Source organism: Pocillopora verrucosa, chromosome 4 (assembly GCF_036669915.1).
Source record: "Pocillopora verrucosa isolate sample1 chromosome 4, ASM3666991v2, whole genome shotgun sequence".
In the NCBI taxonomy this organism is placed as follows: domain Eukaryota; kingdom Metazoa; phylum Cnidaria; class Anthozoa; order Scleractinia; family Pocilloporidae; genus Pocillopora; species Pocillopora verrucosa.
Window position 1 is genome coordinate 29,236,957 of NC_089315.1, and position 12,977 is coordinate 29,249,933.

General features: G+C 38.5%; 1 protein-coding gene and 1 non-coding gene across 2 annotated transcripts; both read left to right on the forward strand.

Moving 5' to 3' along the window:
• Positions 1-4,307: 4,307 nt before the first annotated feature.
• On the forward strand, positions 4,308-5,851 carry LOC131779131 (uncharacterized). Its single transcript, XR_010717221.1, has 2 exons — positions 4,308-4,597; positions 5,710-5,851. It is a non-coding gene; the product is annotated as an uncharacterized protein (transcript).
• A 4,161-nt stretch (positions 5,852-10,012) lies between these two features.
• LOC136276710 (forkhead box protein A2-like) lies at positions 10,013-12,594 on the forward strand. The gene has a single exon (XM_066165498.1). The coding sequence runs from the start codon at positions 10,523-10,525 to the stop codon at positions 11,486-11,488; it is 966 nt and encodes a 321-aa protein (XP_066021595.1). The 5' UTR covers positions 10,013-10,522; the 3' UTR covers positions 11,489-12,594.
• Positions 12,595-12,977: the final 383 nt, after the last annotated feature.

Below are 12,977 nucleotides of genomic sequence, written 5' to 3' on the forward strand. Positions count from 1 at the left end.
ATTAAAGACCGTGATGGCCAAAATCACAGACACAAGTAGCTAAAAAAAACTCAAATGTCGGGGCTAAGGCCTACATTGCTTATTTAAGGGAGTTCATCTTCTTTCTCCACCTGGGAATAAAAGCAGGTGCTACTTAAACTTAGTGGATTAAGACCATCGATAAAGTTGTGAAAAATCCTTTAATTATCTCCGGTCGGTAGATTCTCTTCATGTCTACTTTGTTTGAAATTAGATCAAGAAAGGTTAGCTTTCAAGTTCTGTTTCCTTTGATAAAAAGCATATCAGTAATGTACTGAGTTTAAATAGGATTTACAGCTTAACTGGAAGCAAAACACCGGATATTTGAAACCCTTTTTCTAGCCACCGGTTTGTACATGTTCACTGTGCGTATTGAATATTTGGCGCAAGGCTTTGTTGGGCTTTCACTGCTTTAATTGGTTTAGTAGTTTGTAAATTTAGTGTCATCTATTCAGGCTCAGGATGTCCTTGTGACTCGCAAATTGAGTTCAAACACCACTCTAACGATTTTGTAAGTGAATGCATTTGAAAAAGTCATCGACAGTCCTTTCTTCCTTCGAAAAACGTTTGAAATACACCGTTAAAACCAGTCATTGCCGCACAATTCAAACTGAAAAGCGCATGGGATTTATCACGAACAACTCCTCCCAAATAAGCCCGACTTTTCATCACAATCACCGCTCGTGCTTCTCGGGTTTTCACCGGTAAGATAGATTTTCCGGTCAAAAACATCAATACTTGTTGCGCAATCTTTGCAGATCTGATTGAGTGCTATTGGAAATCGAAAGTCCCCCTCAATCGGTGTATTACCACCGATCAGTCTGAAATATTATAAGATGAAACTAAATATTCTATGGTATGGTTGCTAAATTGGGTATTTATACTGAATCAAAGATTAAGCAAACAAAGTAGCATTTTAGATACTTATGAAAATCCTAAGTTAAGTTTCATTCATTAGTGGCTTAAAATTCAATTATAGCTATAAGTCATATCCCTTGCATCGAGCCGCTGACCGCGTTGATGCAAACTTTTATACAAGCTCCTTTATTTACATAGTATCAAACAGACTACCATTTGATTGCAATAGTAAATGATCTAGAAGCTTATATTATTTTCTGCGAGACTAGCTATGAACTAGTTTGCTTCATTTACAATAAAAATGATAACATTAATGATAATAATAATATTAGAGGTAACGATGACAAAACTTCTAACACTGATAATAATAGAATTTTTAGTGATTATTTTGTTCCATAGTTTGGCGATTAATCCCTCATTTTTTTCTTGAAAGCCAAGGATATTGGGAAAAACAAACAATGAAAACACAACATGACGTAATACTTTATGTTATTCTTGTCTACTAATCTTATTTTTACTTGACACAATGGCAAATATCGCTACGAATAATCTCTCATCGCAAGACCTTTGTGTACAACCGCAGAATTCGCACATATTGTAATTATAAAACGTCGATAACAGTATTTTCCAATTTTTTGACCCCTAACTAACACCACCTTTGCGTGGGGTATTTTCCACTTGATAAATTCATCTCTTCTCCTTCCTTGGATCTTTGTTCACATCACCCAACAGCGACAAAAAAAAAACCTTTTGAAAAGCCTTAGACGGTTCCGTAGCTTTTCCATTCGTTGGACTTTGCTTTGGCCAGCTCGTTCAAAGAAGAAAGAAAAATAACGATGTCAATATGCACTAAGCTGGGTTCTCAGTGCACGATACAAGAACGTTTTTTTGTTCAAAACAGGTTATTTGGTTAAAACTTCTGTCGCCGACACGATATGGGGGTTTTTAATCCGCTCTAACGCCACTCAGCAACTGTAACTGAAGCCGTGTTGTCTTTAGCAGTATTTTTGTGTGCAACAACTCTCTAGCTTAACCTTTAGAATAATGTCTCCGGTGCGCAGCGGGTGTTTTACCCACTAATCACCGTCTGAGGAGATATTGGCAACAGTGATCACTTTGAGGGACTTTTGTAAGACAAGGCCTCGCGTATTTGACGAGGTGGCTCAGTTTGATTCATTGCTATTTGAAATTTAATTCCCGTCAATTACAAAGAATAAAAGCCGCTGAGAAAACAGGAGTCTTCCGTGAGATCCTGCAATTTTTTCAAGTTTCTGTCGGTTAACGAGATACATTGGGAAATATAACCTTATTGGTGTATCAATAAAAGCCACTAGATGAATCGAAGATATGAAGCCTGGAGAAAGTTCTCGTTCACTAGTCAGGTCTTGATTGCGTCGGGCTAACTTTTAAATTTGATAAGATTATTAAGGAAACTTGTACCCTCTCGGTAGCTTTGAACAAGAGGATCGCATTCTCTTGATCCTTAATTAAGTGAGGCTAGTGTCAATCTGAACAGTGAAACTACATAGCTGAGATGGTGTGATGGAGTCCGCCATCAGCAAAGGGATGGGTTAGGAAGAAAAGGACAAAAAAAAAACGAACTATAAGTGAAAAGTTGCATACGGAATTTTGTAATGGTGAACCAAGCAAGCTGTTGCAAAATTTAATTGAATTGAACCCAAAGTGTAATCGATTTGAATCCGGCTGAAATACTTGATGTGAATCGACTGTAATCGTACTGTAGTTTTTTAGAACTTACTGGCAACGGTCTGACAAGTCTCATGTCACCACTACAGCCACCCTTGAGGTTCGCCAGAGAAGGATACCTTCTCACCAACGTGAACAAAGGAAATCTAGGATTGTGTGCTGCAGAGAGAAATTGGCTAGAAACTCACTCGCTGTTCCATGTTTTTTAAATTGCACACATTCCCTGCTGAGTAAAAATGATTCTTCAAAATCACGCACAGTCATCTCACACGAGAATGATGCTCTGATCTTTGATAACTCTTGTGAAATAAGGGCGTACTGACCCTACTTTAATGGAGCACTTGATATATAGTCAATTCCAGCAAGAGTCAACTGCGTAAACCTTTTGTTTAACGAGTAACATTACAAAGCTGTAAAAGCCTTAAGACGTCGACGTTTAATTCATAAGACGGCATCCAACGAAATTTTGAGGTCGACAGGTATTTAATGGCATTTGCTAGCTTTTCACTGAGCAAGTGACTCAATTTCTGTTCTTTAAGTATTTCGGTTTTGTTTCTGATAACAAGCGCTTAACTTTGTCAGCGCTTACGGTGTTGCACAGAACCAATAAACTGCTGATTATATTTTCAGTTCACTTGAAAATACCGACCCATAATCTCTCAGGCTGAGAGGTAACACTGAGTAATATTAATAAGCCGCAGAACAAGACCTTGTAGAAACTCGTTGTACAAAAACTTATGCTACGTGAATATTTTTCATTTAATGTCTTCCTGATTTGAGCTTTGATCTTGGTTCTAATTGACCTGCAATTCTTTCTTTATGTAAAAACAACAGCAACACATGTTTCCAATAGCTAGCTGCTGCGATAATTAATTAGATATGCAAACTAATTATGAATTGTTATTCAATGTTCGCGTGCCTGCATGGGTTTGTCGTGCGTTGTGGTCGATATCAAAGATAGGATTCAACAGACAATGGTCGGGCATAAACTACAAAAGAGAGTTTGTTTTTGCAATTGGATAAGAGGAAATTTAGTTAACCAGCCAGAGATTACATGAAAAGGCTTCAAACCGGACAGATTAAATTCCCGTATGAATTGCACGAAGCTGAAAACGTTAACGCTAATATATTACTTCGCTTTTGCCGGTAGTCGTTGTCAGTTTTGTTGCTTTTACTGTTTTGTGAACGTCTCACTGAAAACCCGTGTTACTTTTCTCTGAGCTGCCAACCTTAAAACGCAATAAAAGCACCTTTAAAAGCTCTACATACCAGCCATCAACACAGACTTACTCAGGAACTGAGATTACAGTCATAATGTCTGCAAATGGCTTTATAAAAGAGTTTTGACAAGCAACCATTTGACTTTATCAAATTCCTATCTTGCGAAGGAAATGTCTCAAAACACTGTGATATCAACGCACGGTGTTTCATCCTTACTCTTGACCAAACGCTGACAAACGGTCAATCACAGACTTAGCTCACAAGATAGATTTCCTAATTAAAAAAGTTTTGAGGGGTTCTTGACATATTGGCTTCGCAAAGAAACCTAATATACTTAAAAAATTTAACCCTGTCGAAAAAACAAGCAGAGAAAATAGAGGACACCGATGCCTATCTTTCACGCAAAATAAGAGGGCATTAATCACTTGCTATTTTGAAGTAATGTTTTATGACGGTAAACTTTTCGTCCTTGCGTTCAAATTTCTCATCATTTTAGGTTGAGATTTACAAGAGCTGCTCCTTGACTCCGTTCGAAGTACTCCATAAGCTTCATAAGATTTTAACTTGACAGGTTTTTCTTACAAATAAACACCTCCGCCCTTCCGCCCTTTGGCGAACAGGGTTTCGACTAAAATCACGAAATTTCCGCTCTCGCCGTCCGACCGTCGACATTTACTCGGCGCGTCCAGTATCATCTGATAGAAAAACTATTCGCCGGAACTTTGCCTTTGATATCAATCTATCTGTTGTTTTAAAATATCTCGGAAGCGTCCAGTGCTTGCAAGAAAAGAAGGTAAGATTTCGAATCGATTAATTAAGGAACATTACACATGGGTTTCTACGTTTGACCTCCTGGGATATATCAACAAATTTTTGCTTAACCACATGGTCACGTACCGAGAAATTGTCCTTTCTCCCAAATGTATCGTCACCCAAAAGAGAGAATTTTTCTAACCTTTCTAGAGAATGGTTCCTTCTCTTCTAGTTTCAAGCTAAAAGCTGAACTTTCGATAGAAAGCATCCCTCATGCTATAACATGTGCGGAGTAAACAGTTACTTTCCAATTAATTTGAGCACTATAGAATTGTCTGTTAAGCCCTAGCTCATTGTTGAAGAAAGCTCTCGCTAATCGTCAATAAGGAATGAAACACAAGATGCCAGTCGCTGAACAATTCTAACTGTGCCTATCTCCTAGGGAATATCCTACCTTGAAGAATGTTATCTATGCTAACCGTCAATTAATGAAATTATGAACGAAAACAAAATACTAAAAGCGGAAACGTAATCTCTTAAAACATTTTGACTTTGGACTGCTAACGCAAGAGTTGAATTTTACCTTTATGGGATCCTCGCGTGAGAGAAACACATAATTTTATTGGGGATCGAAATAGTTTCGGCGAACCGTTCGAAGTTTTCCTTTAATTTCTCCCTGAATCATTAAAACTTTCCTCGAAAGTTCCCCCGTCGATTGTGGAAACCACTGAAATCCAAAGAAGATTCCAGACAACTACTTTGTTGTTATCAAATTCAGTTTTGTACAGAGTAAAGAAAATAGAAATTTAACCTTACTTCTGCTTAAACAATGTAATGATACTTTATTTTTGCCGCAACGAGTTGCTGGAAGCTCAGAAACACAAAAACGGGGTTGAATACAGTACACTTTGCACACACATCAGTCCTAATGGCCGCACGCCAGCAACAGTTATCTGGGGCAAGCTGTAGACCATTCAGTGATACACTCTCGTGGGTTGATCTTTACGAACAAATTGGCATTACTGATTATGTTGAATATAAAAAAAGGGAGGGTTCAATTTTGGGTAACAAATGACCAAGACATTTGTAAACCAGCTGCATAAACAGTATGACTACAATTAACTCATCTTCTTTTCCTTGTTTTCTCATGAGGTTGGCAACTTGCATCGTATCTTAACGGACCCAAGCCTTTGGATAGACAGAAGAGATTCTACGGAGTAGAAGTATTTAAATTGAATAAACTGTAAATCATACAACAGGTTTGTCAAACACAATAGATAAAAAATTACAAGAATTCATTTGTTATGATTTTGATACATGTTAAGAATACATTACACAGAAGTATACTGAAGATGAATGAAAAAATTTGTTCACTGCAACTGAACCGACTTACGTCTAAAGCTTCACTGGCAGAGTGCGTTGGGTTATCAGCTGAAGCAATTGCTATCTGATCTAAATGTTGTTCATACTGTTATTAAAAGCTTTAGTCATGAGAGAACTAGTGAGGCGTCAGTAATCGATAGCTTCGACTATCCATGTTTTCGTTTGAACAAGTAGTATGTTTTTCGCCCGTATGAGTAAGGGAATCTTGATTACAGGAGAAGTGCAAAAGAAATAAATTCTCTAAAGGCACATTTCAATCCCCTAACAAATTCAAAATGAACTCAAAACTGTGATTTTACTACAAGCATTGCAAAGCTATACGCCTGACAGTGCTTTCCGAAAGATAGATGTATACTGACAATTCTTTGAGGGGGTATCTCGAAAACCAAAACCTTTTTAAAGATTGGGGTAAATCTATTGTTGTGGTCAATTTCCTTGGCTTCAGTTGATTTACAGGCTTTTTGCACCCTCTTCCAAGGTTACCTTGTGCCCTTGGACGCCTTAATTAAGGTTGGAGAAGCTAATGAATCTTTAGCAATAAATGAATTAATAAGTAAACAGTATGAAGTCCTAATCGAATTGAGTCCAACTAGGCGACAAGAACTCGACAGTGATTCATCTCAGGTTAAGCACCGAAATAGCTCAAAAGTCATATTTCAATGGTATTGTAACACACACTTCAGTTGATCAACTGATCATAGCCCACTGCCTTGGATTGTTTCAGGCAAAATGACCCGCGCTTTGAGCGTTCCTCCACGAACGCTAAAGATTGTTAAAATTAGCTGAATGGAGAATGTTTTCTAGGACTGATTGGCTAAGCTATGATTTGTTTCTGTAAGTTTTTCCATAATGATATTCTTCAATTATATCACTTGTTCAAACAAACCTGTTAACTGACTTACTCGCGGCTTTCAACGATTAGATAACTCGCCTATTATTATTTTGTATTGTCCTTAATGAAATTTCTCGACTAAATCACTTGTTGAAACAAACATCTTAACAAAGTTAGCTGTGTTTAGAAAATAATTGACTTAGACATAATTCATTTCTCATTGTATTTTCCTTTCTGTTATTAATAGTACTTGCTCAAAACGCTTCACAGCTAACTTTTGTTGGCGGGAGCCTGACTGAAGCTTAAGTTATTGTTACGTGTGTAATCACAGTTTGAGTTCAGATTTATGTATGAGCGAAAGGGAAGAGCAAAAAATTAAAGATTTAATTCAGTCGAACGGAGTGTAATTTTATGCTGAAATAAAGGGAGATAAAATAGCCCACTGAGTTTGTGTTTGTTGTTGCTGCTGCTAAATTTTTTTACGGTGAATTACTGTTATATTTTTGCACGTTCTCCATACTGGATTTCGATTTCTGATGTTGTTGAATAAGGTATTATTTCACCTTATATTTTCCTTCAGCATTTCTTTTAAATCTTTTATTTTATAGTTTGCTTTTCACTCAAGGTATCAAGAGTTTTAAAGCATGATATGTGTCATTCACTTGGTTTAGCTAAGACACCTAGATGCGTCTGCTTCTAGCAAAACATTTTTGTGAAATTTTGTGAAAAGCATAACTTGAACTGACTCAAACTGTAACATTGGTATGCAGCTATTGAATTAACACAGATTTTGACCTCCGGAACAAGAGAACTTAGAGAGCCTTAGATCGTGTTAGACACAAAGCTCTAGAGATCAACTAAAACGATGCCTGTCCCAACATATATGTGTGTGGCAATTTTTATGCTACGCCAATGATTTATTACGAACGCTCCTTTTTTATAACACCATATCAAAATAGCCTTAAAATTTAGTTTTCGTTCACAGCTACCCGATTTTTATATCATATTTAAATCTAAGGATTTGACTGTTTTTATTTATCATTTATGGCAAGCTTATAGCGATATTATTTCCTACTTTCCTTCGATTAAATTGGAATTTTTGAATTGGACACCCAGCAAAAATTCCTTAAGTCTTTTAAAAACGCGGCATATCGAGACTTTGTGACTCCAGAGTGACCAAAGTAATGATAAAGCTGATTAATGAAGTCGAATAGACAGCAAGACATCACACGCTTAAAGATCTTACAAATTTGAAATGTTCCGTTGCGACCCCTTCTCCGTGATTCAAGCCGGGTTTAAGTGCTTTACACGGACATAGAGTAGAAGTTGCAATGTTGGTCTGAACAAAGTGATAAATTCAATTTAATTCGGTAGAAAACAGGTAAATGAGGGATAAAAGTGTGAAAAAATTACGGGTTTATCCTCGATCGACATAGAACATTCACATCGACCACTTCGATCTAAAGCAAACTTCAACATTACTGTATTAGCTTTTGAATTACGCTTTGAAAAGCGCAATCGGATGATTCATGCGGCAACGTATGATCTGTAATTACGCTAACGTTCTTTGATATCGGAATTTCCTAAGTTTCATTAAAGGGCAAATTTTGGGACACTACAACTATTGAGTGGTTTCCTTTCATCAAAGTAGTTTGACTTCACCCACCGATCGTTAAATGGTGTTGGGGACAAGTACAAACATCCAACAGATCCTTAGTTCTAGTGCAGATTACACCATTACAAAGCTATTTACCACAGCTAGGATATTGCGGAGAATAAAGGAAATGTATTGTACCGCTCGTTTGCTGACAAAGATGCCTACAAATACCGCTAAATCGACTTACTCTCATGGCCAGCTGTGTCATATCGAGAACGTCGCGCGCGAAAATTCCACGAGACGAATATAAAGCGTGGATGGCCCAGGCGTTTTCGAAGCAAAGATCGAGATCAGTTTAAGAGTCCCTGAAAGAGACGAGGCTCAATTACAAGTAAAAACAATTTCAGGAAAACATTGCAATTACCGGAAACTGCTCGAAACAAAAGAGGCGTCCATTTTCAGGAAGAAAGTAAACTGGAATTCGGTTGGCAGGAAGTGAAAGAATTCATCGACTAACGCGCATTTGGTAACGAAAGAAAGACACGCGCGTGGAGAAATCATTTTTCTGGCGTGCGTCAATAGCTCGAGTTAATGGCTCACTAGGAGATTATTTATTTAACTCAACTTCAAAAGAAATTAAGCGATGCTGGTCTGAAATAGCACATTGGATCTCTAAAGTACGTTTCTAGACTATCAATCTTCACCGCTCCATTAGGGAACGATTAAGATCGTTCAGCTTTGATAGTAAAAGATGGCGAAGATCCTTGTTTAGATGCGACTGTCTAGTCGTCAATTTGATTTGATGTTTTGAGAATAGGCTAGAAGATCTTTATTGCAAAACCAAATTGAAAATTATTTATACAGCGCATTCCGCAGACCTAAGACTTGTTCACACGACGGGATACAACCAATAAACAATAAAAGCCCTCTACAAACATAAAACTGCCGTAAAACAGCAGAAAACTATGCAATGACACCGGTATGGAAATAGCCCATTTATTTTAAGCAAATGCGTTTTTCAGATCCACACCTCTTTTGTGATGGTATTCGCCCATTTCCTCTGGCGGCTGCCGGCGCACGCGTCAACCTTGGCCACTTTTTATCCATAAACGACTCATGTTACCCTCATTAATTCAAATAAACAAGCTTCGTGAAAACAATTATAAACAACACTCGAGGCTCTAACCGACCTTTGTTGACTTAAACCCGACTACGAATCAAAACATACTTTTGGCAACAATAGGGCCGAGAACTGCTCCTCATGAAAAAAATCTACAAAGCTACAAAGAGTCACATTTAATCCATTTAAACTCGGACCTGCGATGGCCGATCTGTTATCGCGTCTAGGTGAACTTTAATCGCCCGCTTAATTGCTAATTTGTTTTTCGATCTAATCAGTTGTTTACTTTGTTAAAGGCTACGCGCATTTCCTGAAATGCGTCTTTCTGCGGTTTAAAATAGAAATAAATACGCGGATTTACGCGCAAAATACGAGCCTTACACAGTTGCCCGTGAAATCAATCGCGTTTACCGACCACGTAAACTGTAACTGAAAACTTTGATCGCGCCTGTTATAAAATTAGTTAAAATAACAAAGCGAAAAACAACCCTAAACAACTTGAGAACTCTTTTGTTTTTCTAAGGAATGCGCACAGGACGGAATTTACGTTCAGTTGACAGATAGTTTTAATTTACGCCAGATGGCCGAAGCATTCCTCGTGCGCGCCGCATTTATCAAAGGCAACCGACCGCCTCTAAAACGATGAGTGGAGAGATATAAATGTGCCGAGTTGACAACTAATTGCATACCCCTCGCAACCACATAACGTGAATCTGAGGACTTTCTGGTCTGGGAAAAGACGGTGCACAAGATTTCTGCATCATAAGAAGGTTTGCTGTAAAAACACCGACTACAAACCGAACTTGGGTGGTCTAGAAAACTGTCAGACTTAAAATAAAGGAGTTTAGGAGCTTTTACACTGAAGAAGTGTGAGATTCATCTCCAGTGGTGACTTCGCAGTGTGTTGACTGCTGTGAAATAGAGCGATCTCCGTCCGTGCGGGAAACAAGTGATTGAGTGGCTCTCCCAAAGGAAGCAGATTATAGCCCTGAAATTGACGCTAGACAAGAGCTAGGTGTTAAGTTGAGTTTGCATGGCTATGGAACAGCTGAGAAAAGGCGATTTATCCGCGAAGGATATCGTTGAAGAGTGCACAGGAATGGAGACAGGAAACCTCTCGAGTGCTGACACGATGACCGTTCCGATGAACGGACACAAGGAAATAACTACCGATACATCATTGATGTACCGTTCAGGAAATTTTCATCAGGTTGCCATCCAATCCTCGCTCTTCTCAGTCGATATAAAGAGTCCCGAACCGAAACGAAACCACATCACGGGTAAATCCAACATGCAGTCGCGAAGCAAGCCTTATCTCTCTGAAGAAGTAAAGCCGCCATTTTCATACATCGCGCTGATCGCAATGGCTATTGACAGCTCTCCGTACCGCATGAGAACCCTGAATGAAATCTACGAATTCATCATGATGCAGTTTCCATATTTTCGGAGCAATCAGCAGAAGTGGCAGAACTCCATTAGACACAATTTGTCTTTAAACGACTGTTTCATTAAAGTTCCCCGGAGTTATTTTGGTAAGCCAGGTAAAGGGAATTATTGGACCTTACATCCAGGCTCAGGGGATATGTTTGGAAGCGGGAGTTTCCTGCGCCGAGCTAAGAGGTTTAAGTGTCGTCCTCCACAGAAACCCAACGAGCCGGCATTTGTGCGCAAGGTTAATTCCAATCATCATTTTAACTTGTTCGTGGACGAGTTCAGCCAGCAACTTCGAAGTTTGCACTTTCCAACCTACTGTGACCTTAACGCAATACCTCACAGGATCAGCCCTGGAGAATCTTGCGCAACACCGTCTGTACATTCGCAGCTTTCTCCAATACAAAACATCCATCGCCCGACCGCGCGCTATGCCTCGTTAGACGGTGTTCGGCGCCTTCACGCCGGTGCGTTTCAGCCCGTCCAACAAACCTCCAAATCTCGACGAAGCGGCAGTTTTATGATAAGCGAACTGATCGAGCAAAAACCTCTAGAAACGACTGAGTGAGAGGTAGAATTAGCCTACTGGTATTTTAAGAGAAGGACCGAATTGATGCGGCTCAAACTGCCCTTGCAAGCCTCTAGTTCCCTACGAACAGCAAAACCAATGGAGATTGAGGAACTCAGGTACTTTAAAATGAGGCGATATTGCGAACAAATTGCTTCTATTAAACATTATCAATATTTGATAGTCACTCAGAAGATATTCAGCTGTATTCAGTTCCCAAATCATTTGTATAATTTGTCTTAAGTCTCGTTTTAGAGATGGGATATTTGGAGAGCACAAAAAGCAACCGTGATGAATCAAAGAAGAAAAACGATTACCTTAGGTGTTAAAATAATTAACTAGTTTTTTGCAGGCATTTTTCTCATCACTGAATGATACATACAAAATGTTTTTTGTATTGAAACAATTAGCAAAGATAATTACACAGTGAATTTTGCTTTTTATCCTAATGTTTTCACCAAACTGGCATTCAATAGGCGCGAAGCTATTGATTTGTTAAATAATCATTTAAATTGCGTCTATTCTGTTAGCCGTCAAGAGCAAACAACATGTTTGCGGCGTTAGTACTTCGTATTGTTCTCCATTGTGCAGAAGTTTCTCGGCGCGTGATGATCGATGCTTTTTTGACGATTTTGCCATGTGCCGAGTCAAGGTACCCATAATGAGCTTCATCGGTCAAAATTCAGTTCAATTTTATTTTCAATGATTATCGACTGAGTTTTTCAGCTTCAAGTTCTTGATCTGAAATGCTGTCAATGTTATTTATATTAATTACTAGAGGATTAAAAACCCGGTTGTACGAGAAAACAAATTTAATTTAGAAGCAGGAAGGATGTCCTGGACATCACAGTTTGTACAAGTTTTCGTTAACACACCACAATCTTACATTATACAAAACGAAACAATTAACCTCAGGAATTTTTATGACGTTGGTTGTACCTCCCTCCCTCTTAGTTGTAATAGCTTGAAATAATATAGGTGAATACTAATCGAGTTACACGAACTATTTTCCGCTAGTTTTTGAATAGAAATAATCGTTGAATAAACGAGAGCAAAAGCTCAGTTTTAAATGGATCATTACGAATCTAATAAAGCTCCCTTGAAAGACAGAAAGAGCAATGTCTTGCTGTTCCGTATCTATATTTAGATCAGTTCTATAGTTTGCCTTGTCAAAGTTGTTTATATCGACGGAAGGGTGTAGCAAAAGACGAAACCATACACAGGAAGCTATAAATGGGTTTCTCCCCGCGCTACTGCAAGCGAAATTTTTTCAAGAGGAAAAGGTCGTTGCTCTTTTTTTAAAATCGGAAAGCCTTATATTGCTGGCAAGCCTTTGTTTTCTTTGGGTATTAGATCAAGAAACATTTTAAAAGGTCGTTTAATCCAGTTTGTAAATCCGCTACTGAGTGCAATCCCGCTGTGCGAATCATATCCCCGTTTCTAATTCTCAGATGTTTGTGAAAGATAAGCATTCGAGATTTCCCCTGGC